This window comes from Melospiza georgiana, chromosome 27, assembly GCF_028018845.1.
Source record: "Melospiza georgiana isolate bMelGeo1 chromosome 27, bMelGeo1.pri, whole genome shotgun sequence".
Taxonomy (NCBI): Eukaryota; Metazoa; Chordata; class Aves; order Passeriformes; family Passerellidae; genus Melospiza; species Melospiza georgiana.
Window position 1 is genome coordinate 1,469,339 of NC_080456.1, and position 25,428 is coordinate 1,494,766.

The 25,428-nt window shown below is 45.3% G+C and overlaps 1 protein-coding gene across 4 annotated transcripts in view; it reads right to left on the minus strand.

Moving 5' to 3' along the window:
• The window catches only part of ZBTB44 (zinc finger and BTB domain containing 44), a 41,357-nt gene extending 16,365 nt beyond the window's left edge, over positions 1-24,992 (minus strand). For all 4 annotated transcript variants that reach the window (XM_058041252.1, XM_058041251.1, XM_058041250.1 and 1 more), the window contains exons 1-3: positions 24,904-24,992; positions 5,267-6,336; positions 379-463 (exon numbers count right to left, since the gene is read on the minus strand). In XM_058041252.1, the coding sequence (XP_057897235.1) occupies positions 379-463; positions 5,267-6,284 (1,103 nt within the window). In that variant the 5' untranslated portion in view covers positions 6,285-6,336; positions 24,904-24,992. The remainder of the gene's footprint in view (positions 1-378; positions 464-5,266; positions 6,337-24,903) is intronic.
• Positions 24,993-25,428: the final 436 nt, after the last annotated feature.

Here is a 25,428-nt window from a genome sequence, read left to right on the forward strand (position 1 = left end):
AAGGCTGCTCTGCCTCTCCTGTGGCTTGCAGTAGTGAGGTCTGTTGAAGTCAGGCCTTGTTTTCAGTTGTTTCACATAGAGGTTTAATTAAAATTTATTAACACAGAGCAATGATGAAGAAACAGCAAGAACAGGAACATCTTTCTTCACCAGTGCTGCCTGGAAATAAACAGGAACCAAAAAGCAACGAGTAAGCAGATTGTGACTTTCATCACCTACATTCTCCTAAAGCATCTGCCCCTCCAGGCACTGATTGTACTTTGATCAACACACAGAACTCGATGTAGGAACAACTCAACATTGTGGGATTAAGGCTGGGGAGGTTCATTACAGCACCCACTGGGTGCAGAACACTTTGCACACCAGGCTGGTACATACCGATCATCATCGTCTGCGTGAGCGTTGGTGCCAGAGGTGCTCTGGAGTGTGGGCAGTCCCTCTGTAACCCCCTCATCTATGGAGCCTAGGCAAAGAAAAAAGGGCAATTTAATGTAAATAACTGCTCAGAAAGGGTTGGGGGGGCAGGTAAATACACATCAAGGTTGCTTTCTCAAATCTCTGATAGACACTGATAGCTGGGTGATAAGATAATACAAGTGCCTTGGGAAAGTCATTTACAACACCCAGAAGCAACTTGTTCCAAATCAGCTGCTCTCTGCACAGATTACCCAGTAAATTGACAATTCAATAAGGGCACATATTTGGTACACCTAGAAAATGGAAATGTTAAATACAGCCAGTTTTCAAAACACAGCACTGAAAAGCAGAAATGTTACATTCACCTAAAGGGACGATTTTGTCAATTTTTCAAGACTTCCTGAGCAATAAAGAGTTCAAACCTGCCACACTAAATGGCTTTTGTGGTCCAAATCATCCATAAATATATTAACTGATAATGTCTTCATTTATTGATAAGCAGCTGAGACAGGAAGAGCCCTCTGGGAAATCAGAAATGCAACACAAAAAAGACAAACCAGCTGTTTGTTAGAGAAATGTACAAACAAAACCACTCCAGAGCTCTGGGGCAAATGTGGCTCAAGGGGCCTGGGGAACAGAATCCAAGGAAACAGAGCACTAAAACAAACCCACACCTTCATTCACTGATGGCTCATCTGTCATCAGCTCCAGAGTTTGGTCAAGCAGCCCCTGGATGTCCCCACTAAATCCATGGGACATGAGGAAGGGAAGGAGATTTCTCTCCCTAAACCTTGAGGACAAGCAGAGTGCAGGACAGTGCTACGAGCTCCTCTGGCTGCTGGGGTGAAATAATTCTAAGAGAGGGCTACAGGAAAAACCTGAATTTGGAGACCCTAAAGGGCACCAGGAAAATCAATAGAATTAGGTGTACACTGGCAAATGTCAGAGAAATACAGCACTAAAAGTGCAAATCCACACCTTCATTCACTGATGGGGCAGGAGCTCATCTCTCATCAGCTCCAGAGTTTGGTCAAGCAGCCCCTGGATGTCCCCACTAAATCCATGGGACATGAGGAAGGGAAGGAGATTTCTCTCCCCCTACATCTCCACCTCAAGGACAAGCAAGTGCAGGACAGTGCTATGAGCTGCTCTGGCTGCTGGGGTGAAATAATTCTGCTTTCTAAGAGAGGAGCAACCTGAATTTGGGGACCCTAAAGCTCACCAGGAAAATCAAGCAGAATTAGGGGTACACTGGCAAGTGTCAGAGAAATGCAGCACTAAAAGTGCAAACCTTCATTCACTGATGGGGCTGCTGCTCATCTCTCATCAGCTCCAGAGTTTGGTGAAGCAGCCCCTGGATGTCCCCACTAAATCCATGGGACATGAGGAAGGGAAGATTTCTCTCCCTTCATCTCCACCCTGAGGACAAGCAAATGCAGGACAGTGCCAAAAGCTGCTCTTGCTGCTGGGGTGAAATAATTCTGCTTTCTAAGAGAGGAGCAACCTGAATTTGGGGACCCTAAAGCTCGCCAGAAAAATCAATAGAATTAGGTGTTCGCTGGCAAGTGTCAGAGAAAATGGAAAACCAAAGAGAAGGAACAAAGATGGGGAAGGTGAAGCAGAAAATGTGCATATTCTGTCAAAAAGAATGAGAGATCTTTCCCAAAGTGAGAGATTCCTGTCTTAATGTGATGCCATGTTATGGGGCCAGTGACAAGAGGAAAATTGCATCTCTGGCAGCTTCCCAATTAGTAAAATAAAATTATTTGATTTTGTTAAGAAGTGACAAACTATACTTGGGAAATTCATCAGCTAAGCAATCTATAAAGTACAAAAGTTAATCCCATTTTGATTTATCCTTCTTTCTCATGAAATACTTAAGTGACAGTCCACTAAAAATAAGCCCAACTGCTCTTAGGTTGAATTTCATGCCTCCACCTCTCAAATGCCAAAAGTGCTAATGAGTTATGAGAGTGTCTTCTCAGACACAGCTGTTTTGTAACCATAATGATTTATTTACCAAGTCCCTGCTCCATGTCTCCTTCCAAATATAATAAATTGCAAATGAACAATTCTTAAATTTCCCAAAGAGTGAATAAGAGCTTTTTGCAATATCAGAGAGAGGCAAGAATGCTTTTGTAAATGCACTATAAAACACTGAGATAAATATATGCAATTATATGTGGAAAATACATTCAGGGGAGAAAAAGCTGTACTTTAACATATCTTGCTGCCTCCATTTACTATTCTTACATTACTGCATAAAGTAATGCATTTTTGGGAGGTAAAAACTGCTTTCTAGCTACAAAGTGTGCTGTATCATAACTGGGCTAAAAAGCAAGAACACTGTTTCCCTTTATAGCAAAACATGAATAAAAACCATTCTGAGAATGGTTATTATGCCAAAACCACTAAATATTAATTCAAACACATTCAAAGACAAAGAGCAGATTTGTACTTTAAAGATTTTGCCCTGGCACATTTTTCTTCTCTCTGCAGCTGTTTTAAGGCAGGACATGCTGTACTAACAGCAATGACAGATATTTATTAAGTTTAAAAATTATAATCACTAAAGCCTGAGATTTTCTACCCCATGCACACAAAACTGCTCATCTGGGGCCTGGAGTTTACACCCAGTTTGTTCTTTAAGCTGCCTTGGTGTGATATTCATTTATATATTTATGATATATATCACTTGATATGCTATTTTTAACATTCCCTAATCATTACTGTTTCTTGTTCTATTTGTCTGTGATGATATAATTACTTTGATGAAATAATTTGCATCTCTTATCACAAGGCCCTGGCAAAGTCTTTCAGTTCTGACTGCAATGAGTTAAAACTGAATCAAACAAAACCTGCTTTTGAACAAGGACCTCTATTTCTGGTCACTCCCCAGCAAACAAATAGTTTCTTTTAGTTTTTAATTTGTGCAATATTTTGGCAAACTACATTTAAAGGTTGAGAGTTAAACTAGAAGACATTAAGTCTGTTCCTCAGCAAAGGCAAACATCCTTGTCTCCAACAAAGAAAACATTTTCATTTGGAAAAAGCATTACAATCTAAAATATCAACAAGTGGAGAACAATCCAACAGCACAGGATGGCATAGATGGGAAATATTTTCATTTCTTTTTATGAATAGTTTGGCATTGAGTGTGTGTTGCAGTTCTGCAGGGTCAGCCTGATCTCACTTTCTCCAGGGATGTCACAGTGTTGCACTGACCAAAGCAAACAAATAATGCAGATTACAAGGCTACAAATCTTTACTGTGCTGTAGTTTATTTAATTCCTTAATGGGGGCAGCCTTTCACATCCACATTATTTGAATGAAGCAGAGCAGTGCATTTGCCATTCTTCCAGCCTTCAAACAGAACAGGAGTTATTAAAAATCTTTCAGTAAACAAACTCTGCTGAGCACAGCTCAAGCCACTTGAGAGTGAAAGAGCTGACTTGGGCAAAATTTTGATAATTAAATTAGAAATATTGCAAAAGCTCTAGCTTCTGATTTACTAAAAGCCATTCAATGCATTCTGTGCAGAGGAAAAAAGGGATTGTTCCAGTAACCTTTAAGTATTAGCTCTTAATAAAGAACAGCCTGCTATAAGATCCCAAAACTGGTTTCAAATTGTCTTTCATGGAAAAAAGATTTCTCTCAGCAACCAAGCAGCATTTGAAGAAGCAACTTGAGAATCAAATCCCACAGAAATGGAAAGATTCTCAATATTATGACTGTGTGGTTTTATTTTTGTCTGGGGCATTAAGATGACAGTGTTTCACCACTTATTTTGCAAATCCTCTTACAAAGGCTCTCTGTCACGATTATATGAGATTTGATGTCTGATGCAAAGCACTGTTCTAACCCTTTGTGGCTGCAGGCAGAAGCTTTGCAAATCTGATGCTGCAGCTCAGCTGAGATCGTGCCTTTTGGCACTCATGAAAGCAGAATTAAGTTTCCCCAGTCAGGCAACTAGAGGTAAAAAGGAGTTATCAACCTCTGCTGAATAAAGAGGGTTACCACAGGCTCACCATCCTCAGCTGCCTTCTGCAAAGTTAGTTAAAGAACTCCAAGTTTATGTGTAATGTTTCAAAAATCAAGGGGGAAAAAGGGAGTTTCACCAAAGCATGAAAATCCACAAGGCAGATTTCCTCCAATGAAATCCCCATGCTCAGGTAGGATATGTAACTGCAGAAATGGCTATATCTATAGGTGAAGACTGAGGGCAGACTTCTGCAAAATAATTTAAAGAACTCCAGGTTTATGTGTAACATTTCAAAAATCAGGGAAAAAAAGGGACTTTCACAAGAGTAAAGCATGAAAACCCACAAGGCAGATTTCCTTCAATGAAATCCCCAGTGCTCAGATGCCAGGTGGGATATGGAACTGCAGAAATCCTGCATAGGTGGGATATGGAACTGCAGAAATGGCCATGCCTATAGGTGAAGACTGAGGGCTGCCTGCTGCAAAGTTATTTAAAAACTCCAAGTTTATCTGTAATATTTCAAAAATCAGGAGGAAAAAAGGGAGTTTCACCAAAGTAAAGCATGAAAACCCATGAGGCAGATTTCCTCCAATGAAATATCCAGGTGGGATATGTAACTGCAGAAATCCTGCATAGGTGGGATATGGAACTGCAGAAATGGCCGTACCTATAGGTGAAGACTGAGGGCTGCCTCCTGCAAAGTTATTTTAAGAACTCCAAGTTTATGTGTAATATTTCAAAAATCAAGGGGGAAAAAGGGGAGTTTCACAAAAGTAAAGCATGAAAACCCACAAGGCGGATTTTCTCCAATGAAATCTCCAGTGCTCAGGTGCCAGTTGGGATGTGTAGCTGCAGAAATGGCCATACCTATAGATGAAGACTGAGGGCTGATCAGGAGATCCTCCTGCACTTGCTCACTCCCTGGGACCGTCTGCTGGTCGCTCAGGGAGCTCTGGGATGCGCTCACAGGCTGTGACACCTCCTCGTGAACCTCCTCGTCACTGAGCCTTTCCACCTTGACTCGCACGTCCTCCTCGATCACCAGGGGAGAGCTGCCCTTGGTGCTCTCACAAGTCACATAATCTGCCATCCTCCTGCTGGACTCGGAGGGCCCAGGCATTTCCAAAGTCCTAGAGTTCTCCGCCTGCTTCACCTTTTCTGACTGAAGCCTTCGATCAATTCCAAAAGGAAAAGTCCAGGGAAAGGCTAGAGACGAGTCCACAGGCTGATTTCTGGACTCTGGGTAGGAAGTGGAAGGATTGAGCACTTGGGGGGAGCTGGTTTGTGTGTTGCACTTGAGGGGGCTCTCAGGAGACATGACGATGTAGCTTTTGCGCTTCCTCCGCGACTCCCGGCACACGGGGATGGTTCTTTCCACCACGCTGCACTCGGAGGACACCGGGGACAGGCTGCCGTCCCGCGAGGTGAAATTGCAGTTTGCACCGCTCTCCTGTCCTGCATCCAGCACCTTCTCCTGCTGGCTGTTGGGTGTGTTCCACAAAATGCTGGATTTCATGAACTCCGAGCAGGTGCTGGCCACGCTGAACATCTGCATGTAGCTGGCGGCGGCCAGCACGTCGATGATGTTCTCGGTGTTGATGGACAGCGTGGCCGTGTAGGCGTACTCCAGCAGGGGGATGAAGCCCGTCACCGTCACGTGGTGCAGGTCCAACACGCTCTTGCCCTCGTCCTCTGCTTGGCCAACGAGTTTGGAGCGGAAGAAGTCGCTGCAGGCTGCCAGAACCACCTTGTGCGCCCTGAAGATCTTGTCCTGCACGCGGATGGTGATGTCGCAGAAGTGGCCGTCGTTGCGGAGCATGTTGAGCTTCCCCAGCATCTCCTGACTGTGAGCAGGGGAGTTATGAGTGAATGTTTTAACACCCATTTTTAGATGGCTCTCTTAGCGTTCTTCCCACATATGACAGATCAAAGGTGTCCTGAAATAAAGAGGAAAACTGTCATTTCCATCTCTGAAAGCAAAAGCCAAGTGCATTCGTGATTGTAAGACTCTGTACGAAGAAAATTCATCTGAATCCTTTAGGATCCAGACTGTGCAAGGGACTAACTCCACAGAAATGCAATTACTTGTAATTTTCATAATCACAGATTAAATTATTTGCAATCTATCCCTACCATCTTCCATACATCTATGTATCTATATCTCCCTATGCCTAGAGGGGGATCTCTCCCTCTCTCTCTCCACATTCCTGTTATTCCCACTCAAACCCAAATTCCCAACACAGTTCAAAAAAATGTTTGTGTAATACCAAAACCAAAGCATTTTAAAAACTGTGTAGAAACCTGTATTTTTATTTTCTGGGCCCAGAAAACCACTGTTCATAGTTGTTAAACTGACAGACTATTGAAGGTTTCTTTTAAACAGAAAAGTCAGGCTGAGTTAACAACAAGGGTGCAGGAGTAAGCAAATCTCCCAGGGAAGGTATTTAATACCAGAAAAGCTTGAGAGAAACTACAGGATGAATTTTCAGAGGCCAGAGTTCAAACAAATAAACATAAAACAACAGTTGCCAATAGCTCTGATTTCCTGCTGTAGTGCAGGTATTGATCACCTAAAGCTGCTTTTAATAGCTTTAAACTAGGCTCAGAGGTTATTGAAAATTCCTTCATAAACACAATGCAATATAAACCTCAAAGGAAAGTTTAAGTTTAAATCAAATAGACATAAACTGATTTTATGTATGTGATAAATAAAACAAGGAGGGCAACTTCTTTCTCTTGAAAATCACAAACCTGCCTTCTTGGGACCAGATCTCTCCACGTGGGAGCAAATGCATGTGTTTAGTGCAATGTCTGGATGAGAATGTTTGACCCCTGGATTTCCCCAAGAATTTCAGGAACATTTCACTGTGAAGGGAACATAAACCACAGTTTTTCACCTGCTTAAGCCCCTTCCAAGCCTCCATGGAAGCTTTTCTGTGCTGCACATGGCTGATACAATTAACATGAGACAGAATTATCTCACTGGTTAAACATCAACAGCATTATTGTGCTTGATTCATTCCTGGAGTCAGCCAGCTTCTGCACATCATCCTTCTTTCCCTTCCACACAAAAAAAACATTCCATGCTTGCAAATGGCTCACGTGGAGCTGCACAGAGCAACTGCAAGCGTGGAACAACTTACCCCAAATGTGACACATGGAAACAGCAGCTGTCACAGCCCACCTGGTTCTACAGACATTGGCATTTGGCTGCTTCTTGTTCCTGGGTTTTCACTTTTGATACTCAAACCCTTGCAGACAGAGGAACCCTAACTGTTCAAGAGAACAGATTAACTAACACCTGATAATATATATAAAGTCTGGTGGAAACTCCAAGGGCCATTTGGGTTTAAAATGAAATTTCACACTGGTGCAGAGGAAGAAGTAAAGCACAAGCAAAACATTCCCTTCACTGAAAGAAAACAGATCGACCTCAAGAGGCATCTGAATATCCAGACTCTTTGTTCTCCAGCATGAATCAAATGAAAAACATATTTCATTGATCTCAGACCAACACACTACAGCAAAATCTTGTAACAGCACATTTAGAAATGGCCTTTGGATCCCCTTCCTTCTGAAATGCTGCTTGCTGCAGCTGTTCCTTGGCACATCACAAGTTCACAAGTACTTCTGTTCAGAATACAAGAACAACACATTCACAAGGACTAGCCATGGAATAATTTGGGATTTAGAAATAGTACCAATATATTGTTATGAAAAAGGAGAAAGATCTCAGAGCAACCCTCCCAGCTCCTACAGGCCCAAAAGACAAAGCCATTTTCCTCTCTGTGCTTCTAAACAGGGAATGCTCAGCCCTCCAGCCCCAGAGTGAGAGCTCAGTTCTGCTGCCCTGCTCTAAACCATTCCTGTCCTGCTGCCTCTCCCCTCTCCTGGCTTCCTTTCCCCTTCTCCTTTCATCTTTTTGCTTCCTTGACCTTGATCTGGTTACAGAATTGAAAATAAAATAGCGGAAGTCAGTGATGTGCAATAAATTGATTTAAATTTATTACAGGAGCAGTGTTCCTGCCACGACTGTGGGATATTGCTCTGTTAAATCATTTCTGGAAAATGACTTTCACCCTCACTGCTCTGACACCTCCACTCAAACAAGTGGCTCCCACCCAGGCCTCAGTGTGAACAAGGAACATGCACAAATGCTATTTTCAGAAAAATCCAAAGGGCCAGGCTGAGGAGGGGGGAAAAAATACCAGTTCCTTACAGTTAATGATGTAGTAAAAACATCAAATATTTTTAGAAGGTAATTTAAACAGTATGAAAGCATTTTCCACATGAAAAGATGAGCGTGCTAAAGCACAGCCAGGTCATCCAATGTTTTTTATGCAGGTTTTCCAGTCTTTCAGTGGCACAAGGCACTTTTATAGCTGCACTCAATTCCCAGTGACCTGAGAGGGTAAAGGGCTGCAAGATCACAGCTTCAGCCCAAGTCCATCATCTGTGTATTATCACCGTTTGAAAATAGCACTTTGGCAGGTCTGATTTGCCACTGTGAGTCCCTGACAGCAGCTCTTGGGTGCCACATCCAAGAACTAAATATACCCACGCCCTTGGGAGGGCTGGGGTGGGGACAGCAAGGTGCACACCTCAGCTAAGTGCTCAGTGGGCTGGAGCTGGAAAAGCTGTCAATTTTGGAGCCACAAACCATTCTCCAGGCAGGGAGCAGGGATGGTATCACAGAGAGTGGGGCTCCTCCCCCCATTCCCCAGGCACACACTCACACCCTGGCCCACAACACATTTCCAGCCTCCAGAGAAACACAGAGAAATTCAAGGCACTTTCACAGGTTTTAAAAATATTCACAGTGGGACAAATCAGTCCATATTTAACTTTGACACAGACATTTACAGTTGGAGAGAATGGTTTTTCCAGCATGCATTTCTGCCCTGGAAACATGGGAGGAATCACCATCACAGCATTCATCCCTGAACAAGGTGAGAATTCAAATGTGAGCACTTCAGGCCTCCCAGAGCAAGGACAATTTTATCCACTGTTAGCCAAAAGCAGTCTGAAGGGAAGTGCTACTGTACCAAAGGATTTGTACAATTCATTTGAAAATGAGTTGTTGTTTTTTTTTTTTAACACCTAGGGGCACAAATGAAGACCTGACCTTTAAGTAGTTTGGAGTAACTCAGCTCATTCTCACTTTTCAAGGCTACTGAAATGCAAGTTTTAGCAACAGCTACCACAGCCCATCCACTGCTCTGGGATTCAGCAGGTGTCAAGTTTCCGAGCTTAGAAACAGCAAAGATGAAACTGTACACTGTTAGTGTAATGTTATAATGTAATGAAACTGTGAATGGAAAAGAAACTATATTGGAATTCAAAAATATTGTTTATGTGACCTATTTACTTCCATGTGCACAAAATTTAGCTCCTTATTCACCTGCTGCCCAATGTGATTGGGTTTGAAACATGGTATCGACAAAAATATTTTAGAAGTTAGTGAAGCAAACTCAGGGAGCTGTCTGCATTCAGTTTCTCACTTAGTCACATCATTTCAAAACAAAAGTCATTTTTAGCACCACAAAACCACCACCCTACCTTTAACCTCCCTATCCTGATCCGTGGCAATTCACAGCATGAAAACAGCAGCTTTTTCTGAACACTGAAACCAACACACTTTATATCACTTTATAGCAATTAGCTCCTCAAAAGAAATAAGAAATTCCCACCCTGGTGCCCACCAAGCCCTCAGATACATTCATCAAACTGTGATGTGAGCCCATGGTGTAAATCAGATCTTTGGTTTTTTTTACATTATTATTTATTTTTAATACTGATCACTCCTTGGGCAGTGGTTAGAGCAGCATTCCATCAGCAGCAGTCCAGACACAGACAAATCTTCCACAGGGATAAACATGAGACCTGGAGCATTTTATCTCTGTCATCTCACTGCAGTACACAGGTACCAGCACCCCTCACTCCCTCCAATTAACTGGTTACTATAATTAAGTATAATTAAGTTCATAATTGAGTCAGAACAACTGCTTCAATCAGAATGAACTACAAGTCTGCTATTTCTGTTTCTATCTCCATCCAAACCCACATCTGTTTCCCCAACAGCAGCTGGCCTAATAAAAGGTGCTATCTCCATTATAAATCTTGTCCTGGTTCACTTCACAAAACTGCAGGCCAGAGCTCCCACACCATCCTAGTTTCAAATCAATCAACAGCACTTTTTAAACTTTATTTTAAATTATATTTTAACTCAGGTTAGTGAACCTAGTTTGACCTCAAGCCAGCACTGCCAAACCTGAGAGAATTCATGTAAAAGAGGCAAACAGAGGTTTCTGTGCTCAAAATGACATCAGTGTGGAGCTCTGGAATGCCTGGAATGCAAACCTGTAACCTTTGGCTGCAGTGGATGAGTGGAGCAGGGAAATGACCCATTCTGGGAAGTATTCTGGGCTAGAGAAGTTCAATTTCCTCCAGGACAGCAGATTGCTAACTGTGAGTGCACAAAGGAGCCAGTGTTCAGGAGCTGCTGCATAAACCCCGTTGTGCTCAACCTGAGATGCCAAGCTGCAGTCTGTGCTGGCTGAGGTGATGGCACAGCCTGCAAACAACTCAGGGAGCACTCAGTGCTGGGCCTGGCTCAGTCCTTGCTCTCTCAGACTCTGACTGTCCCTATGTCACTGAAATATCCCAGCACACTGCCCCTGTGTCCCTCTCCTCCCAGTTTTGGACAATGCTCAGGCACTTTCTGTTTGAAGGAGTTTGGAGGTGTTTTGTTCTTGGCCAGGGCTCCTGCTGCACACTGAACACTCACCTCCCTGGGAGGATCTGTCTGCCCACCAAGAGTGGCTGATGGCAGGTTAGGAACTCAGAGAGCTCCACTTGGGAGCTGGAATGGAAGAGCAATTTCACCTAAAAGCTGAAATACTACAACCCTTATTCATTGTGAGCAGCTAATACTCCCCTTCACAGCAGAAGACATCTCAAGAGTGTGTTGTGCTTTCCCAATGTACTCCAAAAACACTGCACTTCACAAGAGCACACATTCTGTAAAGACTGGGGATTTGGCAAACCACTATTGCCAAGTTCATGTGCCAGAGCTGTTGAGGCCACTGACTTCATGACCATTAGTGCTGCTCACAGAGAGCATTTGTGGGGTGCTCTGTACTCACCCCCAGCCTCTTCCTTTGTTTGACACTTAATTTTTCTTTTTTTTTTTTTCTTTTTTTTTTTTTTTTTTTTTTTTTTAATTTCCAAGGGTGGTAAATTGGTTCATAAGCAGTCACCTCTTCCTCTGGAAAACTTGCAATGAGACTTTCCGAATTCTAGAATTTAGATCTTCCTACATTTTAGGTACAGCCCAGCAGAAGCTGCTGCTGAAGAGTGGCAGGCAGCACTCCAGAACCAGCTCCATGGAAGGAGACTAAAACATTGTGAGGAAGCAGCCATGGTTCAAACTGATCCTGGTCAATATAAATAACCTATAAATAACAATTATCAGAGGCTCTGAATGTTTATCTCTTCCATAAGCTACTCTCATTCCCCAATTTTAAATGGATTTGTAAACATTTAGGTAAGTTTCTCCTGAGGTTTACAAAGTCAACACAGCAAGGTCGCAGCTCTTCACAAAGAATTGCTGAGAAGATTTGCACATCTGGAAATGCTGAGCTGTGACAGGGCCCACCACCATTTTTGGTAGCAACCAAGGTAAACCTCTTCAGGGCAGGAAAGAGATAAAGGCAAAAGCACAGAATATTTCTTTATTCTAAGTCATCCAACAGACCAGGAACAGTGTTTATCTGCAAACAGCTGAAAAGAATCCAACGGCTCCTCTTCCAAAAGAATTTTCCAACTCAGGAAAAAGGCAGGGTGTCCATAAAATACATGTTTTTCGTACTCCTAACAGATCTCTGCAGTTTCCCCCAAATTAAACCCTGCAATAACAGAAAACAAAAGCTTGGCCTGTACCATGACACAAGGAGAAAGCAGATGTGTGCAGCCATGGCAGAGCCCCAGCTCACAGCTCCAGCTCTGACTCACACTGTCACTGCTATCAAAAACATTAATCTTTCATGGGGATAGGAAAAAACTGACTCAGATCATGGAAAAATGCATTTGCATGATGCAAATCTAGTAGGTGCATTTTAATTCTCAGGGCTGCTGAAGGCATTGAGACAAGTAGTGGGGTGCCAAACCCATCAATTTGCTCTACAGAATGGTTTTATTGTGAAGTGGAGATGGGATGTCAGCTGCAAACAGCACACTTCTGAAAGGATAAAATTAGAAAACATTTACATACACATTTTAAGGGAACAGCACCAACAGACTCTCCCCAAGCAGAAGAGCACAGATTATCTTAGGCTGGTTTGTGTGAGTGGAACTTTAGCTGAGTGTTGGGTGCAGGAGCTGACACCCCTCCTGCTGGAGGTGCCAAGGCTCCCAGCCACTTCTCACCCCTGCAATTTATCACTCAGAACCAGCCTCTGCTTCTGGCAACAATGCCTTAATCTCTGCTAGCTTCTTGAAAAAAGTTGAGCTAATTAACTTCTTGCATACTCCTATAAAAGAGAGAGCAAACAATCCTCCTACTTTGACATTCTGTTTTAATTCTTACCAGCAGCAAGGGGTGAGGTATGGTCAGACACTGCACCATCCTTGCAATCCACTTGCACACATTCCTGGCACTTGATTTTAACTTCCCTTGCCAAAAGATGGACAACCAACACCTTGTGTAAGGTGCACTTCCTGTTCCTCTGTGTGCACTTCCTGTTCCTCTATGATTTTGCAGATTTTTTTATTTTTACACCATGGATATTAAGCACAATGGCTGCTGTTAAAGCAATATGGACCAAGAGCAAATCAGAAATATTTGCTTGATTATAAATATCTCAGCTGTCCTCACTCAAAACTATAAAACTCCAAGAAAAGGTTTATAGCTTCCAGAGTGAGATGGCCAAAGTCTTCCTCATGTCACCAGACTGCCTGAGTAAAAATTAAAAAAAAAAACCAAAACATCTACTGTGATGAAAAGAGATATGTGTCTGCTACTTTTATTTTAGAATATTAAAACCAACACAAACATATCACAGAGCTGCTCCTGTACTGTGAGGTCACAGCAAAGGAAAAGCTGAAAAGCATTAGTTAAAGCATCACTATTTTTCAGGAGTTGCTGTTTCTACATTGAAGGTGAAGCACAAGGTGTCTCAGGGATTTTTGTTTGTTTTCCTGACCAGTCATTTGCATGGGAATGAAGAAGTTGGCTGTAAAAATTCAGCAGTTGTGCTCTGACAGTGTGAGAGGAGAAATTACAGAGAGCCTGTGTGGGCTGATAGGAGCAGAATTGCAGCCTGCAGAGCAGAGCCCAGCACACAGCACAGGATGGGGATGTGAGAATCCAAACCAAGCCAAACCTGCTGGTCAGAGTGATCCACAAACCTCCAGAAACTTCCCAGTGATGGAACAGAACAAGAACAGAACTTACCTATGTGGGCTGAAGCAGCTCCCAGAGTGTTTCTGCAGAGTGAATCTGTTTGAAACCCCCAGGCTTGTCCTGCAACTCAGAGTGGAGCTCTCCCATCTGGCAGAATTAAGCACTCATCTGGCTGACTGTAATAATTACAGATTCCAAGGCCACATTCATTAACTCCACCAGCAGCCACACACTTGCAGCAGATTCTCATGCAGCTCTGGCTTGTCATTTCCTCATGAAAGTGACACTTCTGGATTTATTCTTGTCCCTAATCAACCCTTCTGTATGGCCTACAGCAAGGGGCCTGCAAGACTTTCTGCTGTCTCTCTGGCAGGAGAGTTCAATTCTACTTCAATTCTCTCTTTTTAATTTTTATGGCAGGAATTGCACATCAGTTATGCCTCAGCAAATGAGAGTTGTGCTCTCTGCAGCTGGTGGACTTAGAGCTGCCATGAGTCCTGAGTGCAAACCAACACACAGATAAATGGGGACATTAGGAACTGTCACAGAAATGTCACAGGGCTGCAAGTTAAGTTGTCCACAGTGAAGTTTCGACTGCTAAATGCTCCTGTTGGCTTCAGGGCAATGGAAATTTATCTGCCCAGCTCTGAAAATGGCCATGGCTGAGCACAGAGCCCCCTGAGTGATGGGAAAAGCTGGGAGCTGGCAAGAGTTTGTCATGCAAACGCTTGGGAATCCCTGAGAGCCGACCTGGGGCTCTGGAATCAGGCACTGAGTGTGCTGGATTAATGCTGCAAGATTAAAGCATAGCTACAACTGCTGGCACAGATAAAACCTGCAGATGAAATGTCATGTTGTAGGTGTGCAAAACATGTTACCACTCCTTTCATTAGAAGCCAGTCTAAAAGTGTTTCCATCAGCCAGTGCTGTGATTAAATGGTGACACTTTAATTCCCAGGGAAAAGGTGTCAGGGCAGCAGGAGGGGCAAGACTGTTCAAAAAATGTCTCATTTTGTGGTGCACACCTGCAAATAAGCTTGGCAACATTAGCACTATGCTAATTTCATCTCTCAAATATTTAGTGTACAAGGGCTGATTATTAAAAAAATATAGAGATGTTTTCATCTCTCAAAGATACACGATTGCAGGTGTTTGTATACAAGTGAACAAATCCAGGCAAATGAAAACAAACTGGAGAAAAAAAGAATGAAGAACAAGAAAACAAACAGAAATTGGGATACCACCTGTGTTTACTGAAGTTAAAGTGTCTCAAGCTGAATTGAAAATGTATTTTTCAGAGAAAGAGGAAACACCAGCTCTGATGAGAACTTCATTAAATGTTTGACTAACATGACAAACAGAGCTGTTAGTGCAAACACACAGATGAACAGACAAACTGAAGGTAAAGAGCCACACACTTGCAGCAGATTCTCATGCAGCTCTGGCTTGTCATTTCCTCATGGAAGTGACACTTCTGGATTTATTCTTGTCCCTAATCAACCCCTATGTATGCATAATTCATGTACTTGGAGAACAGACTGAAGAATTCACCTATGGAGTGCCCCAAGAACTCATTTCAGCACAGATCTCCAAGACACTGGCTCAGGAAATGCTGATCAAAAGGTTAAGGTGTATCATCAGCACAACACACAAAAACAAAAGATTGAGAACTGGAATCCCAGGAACAGAATGAAATTCATGGGAAATCCAACAGAACTAATTTAATTTTTGGCATGATACATTAGGGAGCTGTGAACTGGAAGCTAATGAGTTAAAAGTGACTTTGGAGTAAGATCTCCATACTGTTCCATGAAATGAACAGCTCAGTACAAGGCACACAGAACTGCTGCAGTGCCTGATTTCTTGCCAGCTATTTGCCAATATCTATTTTAACCTCCTGAAAGAGTCTCAAGAAGGAGTTTTGGTGTATTTTTCTTTGTGCAGCTGTCCCTTAACGTGTCTACAAAGCAAAGTGTGCTTAGATCTTAGAGCATCTTCCTCCACCAGGACACTGGGGCAGAAGTGACAGGGAACACATTGAGGGCACTGAGCAGCACAACAGCTCCTAATCTCAGCATCTAATTAAAAGCACAGATTACAATAATCAGGGCAGGACAGCAGTGCCTGCTGCTGGAACTGATCTGATGCCACAGACACATTTTTCTGCAACACTAAGATGTTTTCTGAGATCATTTCCAGATAGAGAAAGAAGATCTATGTCTCTATGTCCTTTTTTAAGCCTCTCTGCCTTTCTGCATAACTGAAGTTTGCTGGCTCCAACAAAACCCACGTCTCATGCAACAGTGATACACTGAAATAAGATTTATCTGGGGAGAATTGTCTTGTTTTCCTCAGCCCTGACAGCTTTTGGAGTTTTGGTGTGATCATTTGAAGTCATCACTTCTGGAGAACAGAATGTTACTATTCACTACTTCAAAGGGCCCAGATTTAACTTGTTGCTTTTTTTGAAGCTGCAGTGTAGTGCACAAAGTTGATGTGCCTAATATAGCTTTCACATGGTTGAATAAGCAAACCAGATAAATGCCACCTTCCCCAGCCTCTGGTGCTTCAGCTCTGCACTGAAGGAATCTCACGTTAGCATTCCTTACAGCACTTTTCTGTGTGTGTAAAATAAAAGCAATTTTCTGACAGCCCTTAAAACTGAGGCTTGTTTAACAATGTGAGCAGGAGCTGTGAAAAGTCGTGTTCCACACTGAATTACCTTCATTCTCATAATAAAAATTAATGTGTGAACTTCACTACACAGAGTGTTCTGGGATATCTCACAGCAGATTCACCACCCCATACTTTCGGTTTTCACCAATTCCTCAAAAAACACATGATCAAACTACTAAATGTGCTATCAACATGTGAAACAAATCTCCATTTTTTTGTTTTTTGGGGTTTTTTTGGTAGAAAAAAAGCAACAAGTGAACTGAGTTCTCATCATGTCCTTATGCAGGGAAGTGCCTCAGAATGAAATCAGCTCCCAGTGAATGGGCTGATGTGTTACAGCCCCAAGGCACACATTCACATTTAACCACGCTTTCCATGGCACTGCTCATGCAAAATTTTTATGGGATCTCAGGAACTTTTTTATCCTTTTGCTCCATGCAAATTCAGGTGAAGTTTTTCCCAAATTTCTTAGTGTAGAGAAGCTGTAAGATGACCATTTCCCACTCTGTGCAATAAAAAGCAAAGCTGCAGTTTTATAGTCCTTGCTCTTTAACAACAGCGCAAAAACGCCCAACTGAATATTAAATTTTCTAAGCACTGCAAATTGCCAAAAAATGTCCATATATTACTTTCATTTGCACGTGGCAGCAACTGCAGCAACCTGCTAATTTAAACTAATTCCAGAAATCTATTTTTTCTTCTTTTACCATGGCTACCCACAGCATTTGAGCCTTCACTTTCAGAAGCTCTGCAAGCCTATCAACAAGAAGTCAGGAAAAACATCCATGAAGGAAACTACTCAAGCCAGCCTCTCAAATTAGTCACAAAAACAAGAATTTCCAAGCCCTTTCTGGTGATGGCATGTGGAAGAAATCTCAGGAAAAATGGCACGGCAAAGCAGCATGGCTCAAGATTGTTTTGGTAGCACTACTCCCTGAAAGAGTCAAAAAGACAAAAAAACCCCCAAAAATAACAAAACTCTCCCATCTGTTGGTCCCCACACATTATTTTTTTCTTTTTCTCCAAGGCAAAATGAGAAAAGCAGCCAAAGTGCAGAGTGCCTCCTTTCAACTATCCCCCAAACCATGTGCTGCCCCCTATCCCTGGAAATCACTCCCTTATTTCTCTTTCTTATTTCTTATTTGACAGAAATAAGAGACTGGAGGGCACAGCACAAACAGAAGCTTTGTCACAACCAAATTTGGCTAAGTGCTAGTTTTTACTAGTTGAGCACAAAGCTTACCTGTCAGCTGACTGGTTGTTTGAAATATTCAGGTTTATTACACAAAATGACAGCTTTTCTCTCTCACTTTTATTGCAGGAAGCATTACACCCTCATGAAATCCACATTAACTCTAAGAAATGGTATTTTTTTCTGAAAGGCACTGCATAGCTGAACTCTCCCTGAAGCACAGCAGCCCCATAAACACCCCCAGTGCTGGAAGCAACACTGAGGAAAGAGCTCAGCAAAGAGCAGAGGGGAGAGATCAAGGCAAAATCTCAGATGCTGAGAGATCCAAGGAGGGAACAGGCACTGCTGACCCAGCCAGCAGGGACAGTGCCAGCAGCCAGGGTGTCACAGACACATCAACAACAGCAGCACCTTCCAACGGAAGCAGCTACAAAAGAATCCTCAACAAGTTCAAGCAAGGCAGGAATGTGGTTGTGTCATCACCCTTTCAGCACTACGTGTACCTTTATTTTCCTAATGACTCATTTATGCAGATAAATGCCTCAAAGGAGTTCTTCTTGGCTCCAAAAGCTACAAGTGCTTGTATTTATCCACAAAGCACTTAATCAGGTGAGCAGCAACTCCACAGGCTGGAGCAGTCTGCCCTTGTATGGCCATATCCCCAGTTTGTGCTGGGTTTTGTGGGGTTTTTGTTAAACCTCCAGCATCTTCACAACATTTTACAGAAACTTCTCACAGTAGGCATTTCAAACCAGGGGTATTTATCTACGTAAAAAAAACCAAAACAAGACGTTGAAAGAAAACTGCAGGAACCACAGAGCTTCAACACTGTCAATATCTGTCCCTAATAAAGGAGCAATGTGTCCCTTAACCCACCAGATATCCCAAAAGTCATTTCTGAGACTCTTAGCTCTGCACAGGACATGGCATCTTCATGCTTCCAGTGCCTTCCAACTCAACTCTGGCAAGAATCCACCACAAGTGTAGTTTTTTCCATACTGCTCTCTTGGTAATATCCAAATACAAAATGCCTTATCAAGGGCCATCTGTACTGTATTTATAAACTCAGATCTTCCTCAGTATCTGTATTTCCACTACAATATCTCTGACTCTGATTACTGAGTTCATTTGCACTTGGAATGCAAAACATTACACATAGTAAATGTTTATAATATTATCACAGAGGAGCTACAAAGTATCCCTTTATTAGACAGCACATCTCTCTTTATTCAGGCTTCTTGGGTAAAGCAAGCAAACAAATTGTGGCCAAATCACCTCAAAACAACAGCAGAGCTCAAAGGGAAAACCCCCAAGTGATGAAGAGCTGCCTCTGTACTAAACAAAATGGGACAATGCAGCTTGGGAAAGGAAAAGAACCCAAAGAGAGAAAACTGAGACTTGTAAAATTACAAATGAGGTGCTGATGCAAAAAAAAAAAAAAATACAAAAAGTATAAGGGATTCAATGAGATTAGTTTAAAAAGAAGCAAGAAAACTCCCCAGAAGCCAGGTATTATTTTTGTACAGGTTGAGAGTATTCACAGGGTATTCTGTGGAAGCTGCAGGTACAAAGTGTTGGAAATGGTTCAGCAATGCCCTCCAGGACAGGTCCAGCAGGCTCAGAGCACCTCAAACCCGAGCTGGGGCTGATGCCTGAGCTGCCTGGGGCTGCTGCTCCACTCTCCCCTAATGATTTCCTGCTGGCCACTGTCACAGACCACACGCTGAGCCCAACACACTTTCTGCAGCACTTATTATCCCATTGTTCACATCCTCTGCTCAATGTGCTCCTGTGAAATGATGATTTCCCCAGCTCTGAAGTGGAAGGCGTTAAGAACACGTTATTTACAAATAAAGCACAGTTTAAGTCACTTCCTTCACTTGATTAAATGGAATGTAAGAATTGAATGAAACGCTGAGCGTTTCCATTTCCTGTCACCCCATTTCATCAGGCTTGCAGCTCATTTCCTACCACCACCATTTCATTTCAGCACCTTGCACAAAGCAGTCCCAGACACCTGCTTCCATCCAGTGAAACCATTCGGAGAATCAATTTGCTCTGCAAGGCAAGGACAGTGATGGACTCCTGCGTTTACTGAGCAATGAGCACACAACTCTTTAATTAGATCTGGATGCTGAAAACTGCAACACCACGGCCAGAGAAGGAAGCATTTCAATTTGTTACATAAATCAATGTTTTCAGCAGGGCTTTTTTCTGCTTCCATATGGAAACAGTGTCACAGGTAGAGGCAGCTCTCCCACCCAGTTTGGCTCCCACGACACTTTTGGAAGAAACAAGCAATTAAGTTGCTGCCCCTTCTCAGCCACGCGCGGTTCCAAGCTCGATGTTGGATTGCAAGCGCCAGACTGTGAACACGCTCTGCAACCGTGGCATTTCATTTCCAAGTCAGCACTTGACACATTGAAGTATTTGGAATTCCTGAAGTCTGGCTGTCTGCACAGTTGCATAATTTGAGCAGGGATAACCTACTTCTAACTGGGAGAGGGAGAAGAATGTCAACAGACAATCCCTTCTACGTCAGGGGACATCTCCTTCCTCGTCACATGCCAGCAAAAGCACCACTGCTTTCTCACAGCTTGATTTGCTTTCTCACAGGTTGATTTTCTTTTCTTTTTCTTTAAACAACCCCTAAAAGGAGTGAAGCTACATATATCACTGTGGGATCTCAGCACCTCAGGACTGATGTGCAGAGTGGCCGAGAACACCCTTGGGGGGCTCGGGAGTCCTGGAATGTTGCCAGAAGTGTCTGGTGGCTGGACTTTGATCCTGCACGGGAGATGACACCTGTATGAGGATGGGAGGGTCTCACTGGGTGAATGGTGAAGGGATAAGTTAATTACAGTGTAAAACACAGGGTTTAGGATTTCTGTACAGGGGGGGTCGAAAGAAGTAAGATGGAGGAATTGGGGCATGTCCTGTCCTTCTTCTTCTTCTTCTTGGCCTCCACCTTCTGTGGTGGTGGTGGCACTTTGGGATTGGTCATTACTAGAAGTGCACCGGTTAATAAGGGTAGAAGGTATTGGAGAAAAATGATAAATATTGTATACGTAACTTCGGGTATAAAGATAAGTGACCGCCCCGGGGGCTCTCAGTGTGCTCATGGCTGGCTGCTGAGCAGACCTCTGTTGGGCTGAGAGAAAATCTTTTAGATAAACAACTAATAAACACCGAGACCGAGAAAAGATCAGAAGTCTCTTCTCGTCCTTTGAAGCGCCGGGCTGTCCAAGGCCACCCCGAGCCTCTCCAGGCCACCTAAACAGCCGAGAATCCGACATATCACCAGATGTTCTCCTAGGAACACACTCAGATGTTCTCAAAGCTCCAGTTTAGCAGGTGGAATGGGTGAGGCCAGTGAAACGCTGATGTGAAATACCCCACACAGGTGTGAAGGAGCCAAGGCTTGCTGCTGGCCACACAAGCACCACTGTAGTAGACAGAGCTAAGTGTTTAGAAAATTTTGTGATATTACGGAAAGTAGTAGGATTTTTTTTTTTTTAATGTTTAGCGATAAGGGATTATTTAAGAATGTCGTTTTTTCCAATATTAGTAACTTTCGACTCCTTATTAACCAATTACAGTAAGGTGAGACTCTTTGATGTAGAGTAAAACATTCCTGAGTATAAAACCCGACGAGACAAAACAATAAAGGCCTTTAGACCGTCCACCATGCTGGTGCCTGCGAGTGTTCTTAGCCCGAGTGACCCTAGAGAGTTTAAGTCGCCGCGCTGTTCCCTCAGAACCAAGTCGCCTTACCTTGCATCAGAAAACAACACACCACACATCCACGCACAGAAAGGCCACAAAGACACAAAATCTCCTTCCAGCAGGTCGTGGGGGACAACCAAACCCAACCGAACCCAACCGAACCCAACCAAACCAAACCAAACCCAACCAAACCCAACCGAACCCAACCGAACCCAACTAAACCCAACCAAACCCAACCGAACCCAACCAAACCCAACATCTGGGGGGTTGCTCAGACTCAGCCAGGGGAAGCTGTTTTGCTGTAGATCCTCTGAGCAGCACAACTCTCCAGCAACACCTCACAATGAAAGCAGCCCTTTGGAAAGGGCCAGAGTTTATGATTAACCTCCTGTTGCAACAAACATGGCAAGGATTCAGTTTCACCCTCTGACTACTCTTAGATACTGTAGAAGGAATATGTAAGGACAGTGCTTCCCCTCAAAGCTCACAGTCAGAGGGGCAGGAATTCCCTCACCCTGTAAACAAAAACTCCCAAGCATGAGGTTTTCCTCCCTCAGCATCCACCTGGGAGACTGAAGTGGGGCTGGAAATTCCCTTCCCATGGAAAGAGACTGCCTGGAGTGTCAGCACCAATTCCAGCTCTGGATTAAAACCAGCTGTTCAAATAGGAGCAGTCCCAAGGGAGAGGCACTCAGAGCATTGTAACTGGCTCCTGGAGTAAACAGCTGGACATCAATGGAGGCATTTACCCTGGAGAGCTGGGGGAGCTCCCAGGCTCAGCCACACCTCCTCAAAGAGCTGCACTGAAAGCCAGGCAAGGTCTCCAGGCTGATCTCACCTGGGATCTGCACCACATGCACACATCAGGCTGCAGCAGGAGAAAACACATTGAAATCCCACTCCCTGAGACTCCTGGGTGCTGCTCTGTGACAGGACTTGTCGCAGACATTTTTTCATAGAAATTCTTTCTTTGGGACTTGTTCATCTTTTGGGAAGCTGAAGCCCCAGAAAGAGAATGTAAACAATGATTATCAGCTGCTGTGAAATGCAATAGGATGTACCTGTGATTAGTTCATGTTCCATGTGTACAACTAAGGGCCAATCACAGGGCAAGCTCTCTAGAACACAGTGACAGGGAACTCTCTTGTTTTTAGATTCTTTTCTATTCTATTCTTAGCTTAGCAGCCTCTGCAACTTCTCTCCTTATACTTTTTAGTATAGTCATAATGTATTATATATCCTATATCAATAAATCCAGCCTTCTGATCATCAAACAAGATTCTCGTCCACCTCTCTCACCCTGAGACCTCATCAAGTCGCTGTAACAGGACTCATTGCCACTCACATCACCCTGCAGGCCCCACAGAGCAGTGTCACATGTGACAAACAACCACACCTCATCTGTGGAAACGTCCAGCTCAGAGCCAGGGACCAGCTCAGCTGAGTGACCTCTGCCTCAGGAAGAGCTGCCATGAGGATACCTGGTGGATACACCCCAAGAATAAATGAAATAAAAATTTTAAAAAGGGAAAGGAAAAGCTTCCTATGAGGCAGAAGCACAGAAATAAAGCAGGGGCAAAGGTGTGACTGAGAAACTCCCCACAGGGGTATGGCAAACCCAGAGGACAGCAATGATTCTAGAAACATCACAAAATGGTTTGGGTTGCAAGGGACCTTAAAGAGCACATCCAACTCCCCTGCCATGGGCAGGGACACCTTCCACTAGCCCAGGGGACACCTTCCAGTGTCCCAGGCTGCTCCAAGCCCTGTCCAACCTGGCCCAGAATGGTCCCAGGGATGGGGCAGCCCCAGCTGCTCTGGGCACCCTGTGCCAGGGCCTCACCTCCTTCACAGGGAACAATTCCCTCCCAATATCCCATCCACCCCTGCCCTCTGTCATTTGAAGCCATTCCCCCTCATCCTGTCACTCCATGGCCTTGTCAAAAGTCCCTTTCCTGCTTACATGGAAACTCTTCAGCCACTGGAATATATAAAATTATTTATGTGACCAGACAAAGAGAAAGTGATGGTATTTTAGAGCGATGGGATGTGCTGATACCTCGGAAGAACACACACTACTTGATTGTGCTCAGCAAAGGAAACCCCAAAGTCAAAGCAAAAACCAAGGCAGGCTTAAGCTGAGTCTCCCACTGCAGGATCAGCAGGGCCCAGGAAGGAAAAGGGAGAAGTTTCAGCCATGGAAGATGTAACAGGCAGCCAAGAAGAGAGCAGAGATGGGAACAGGGCTGACCTCTATACCATGTGCAGGAGGCGATGGGAGCAAGCACAGGAATCTGTGGGAACACCCAAGGTGGGGAAGGACTCAGGGTGGAAACCTCCACATGCATGAGGAATCCTGCAGCAAACCCTGCACCTGCCCCGGGGGTGCACACACAGCCAGGACAGGATGCAGGCCCTCGGCAGGAAATGGGTGGTGAGTGTGGAGGAGGGGACACACAGCCCTGCAGTGGGCACAGCACGAGAGGGGCTGCACGACTCATCCCTCGGGCTCTGGAGGAGGATGTGTGTTTGTGGGTGGGGAAAACCTCAGCAGCTTCTGCAGCCCCCTGAGGTGTGGGATTTACCAGGCTGTGCTGGACCCCATGGAAACAGGTACAGCAGAGTTTGGGAGGCACCCTGGGTGTGTTACAGGAGACAACAGGCTTTTGGCAAGCAAGAAACACATGATACCCTCCCAGAATCTGCTGATTGTGTTTATATAGGAAAATGACTCTGGAGAGATGGAAGGAGAGCAGAAAAACACGAAGCAGTTCCTGGCAGATGAGCACTGTGCCACCCTCACGGTGCGGGGACACACAGGCAGCAGAGCAGACCCTGGCAGATGGACCCTGAGGAATGTGCAGAAGGGGCTGTTGTAGGGAAAAAACAAACAACAACAAAGGGACAGCAGCTCTGCCTCACGGCTAGTGGGAATCCCTCTATTTCCTCCCACGAGCCGGCACTGGAGGCAGCAGGTATCCCGTTGGGATGCAGGAAACAACACAAGTTCCCCCCACAGCCCTCGGAAGTGCAGGCTCCCGTGTGCACCCGCAGCTCCGGGACCAGGGACACCCCTAGAGGGGAGAGAACCCCGAACACCGGGACACGAGGCACAGGACACCCCGAACAACGGAACGCGGGGCATCCCAGGGGGAGGTGGCACCCCCAAGCCCCGGCACAAGGGACAGGGACACCCCCGGAGAAAGGCGACACCCTCAGGAGACACCCCCGGCCGGGAACCCTCGGCGAGGCGCGGGGCTGACACGGCCCCGCGGGAGGGGGACACCGCGGCGGTGCACCGCGCAATGGGATCCCCCGGGGGGCGAGCGCAGCCCCGGGGCACGCACGGCAAACACGGGGGAAGGGACGGGCCGGGCCGGGTCTGAAAGGGAGGGAGAGGGGCCGGAGCCGGATCCCTCCCGCCCCCCGCCCCCCAGGGGCACCAGCGGCCGCCGCGCCACCGACCGGCCCCCTCCCGCTCCAGGCCCGGCCGCGCTCCCCGGTTACCTGCGGGCGGTCGGTGAGGCCGGGCCGCTATCTGGGGGCCATGACGGCGGGGCCGGGAGGCGGCGGGACGAGCGGGATGACCGGGATGGTGTCGGGGCTGGGGGGGGGGGCGGAGGCCGCCGCCTCCCCCTCAGGCGGCGCGCGGGAAACCCGGGGGAGGGGGGGGGCTGGGGGGGGGGGGAAGAGCGGGGGGGCGCGCGACCCCCCCGCGCGAGGGGGCGTGAGGGGCGCGCGCGCTGCGCGTGCACGCGGGGGAAGGGGGGGGCGCGGGGGGGAGGGGGCAGCGCGCGCGCCTCCGTCCGAGCTCCCGCGCGCGCCGCCCGGGCACTTTGTTTGTGTCCCACAATGCACCACGAGCGGCGGCGGGGGCGGGGCACCGCGCCTGCGCACTGAGAGCCCGGCGGCGGCAACGGCAGAGCCGGCACCCCGCGGGGAGAGAGAGAGAGAAACGGGGAAATAACGGGGAAACAACGGGGAAATAACGGGGAAATAACGGGGAAACGGGACCCCGGCACCCGGCACCCC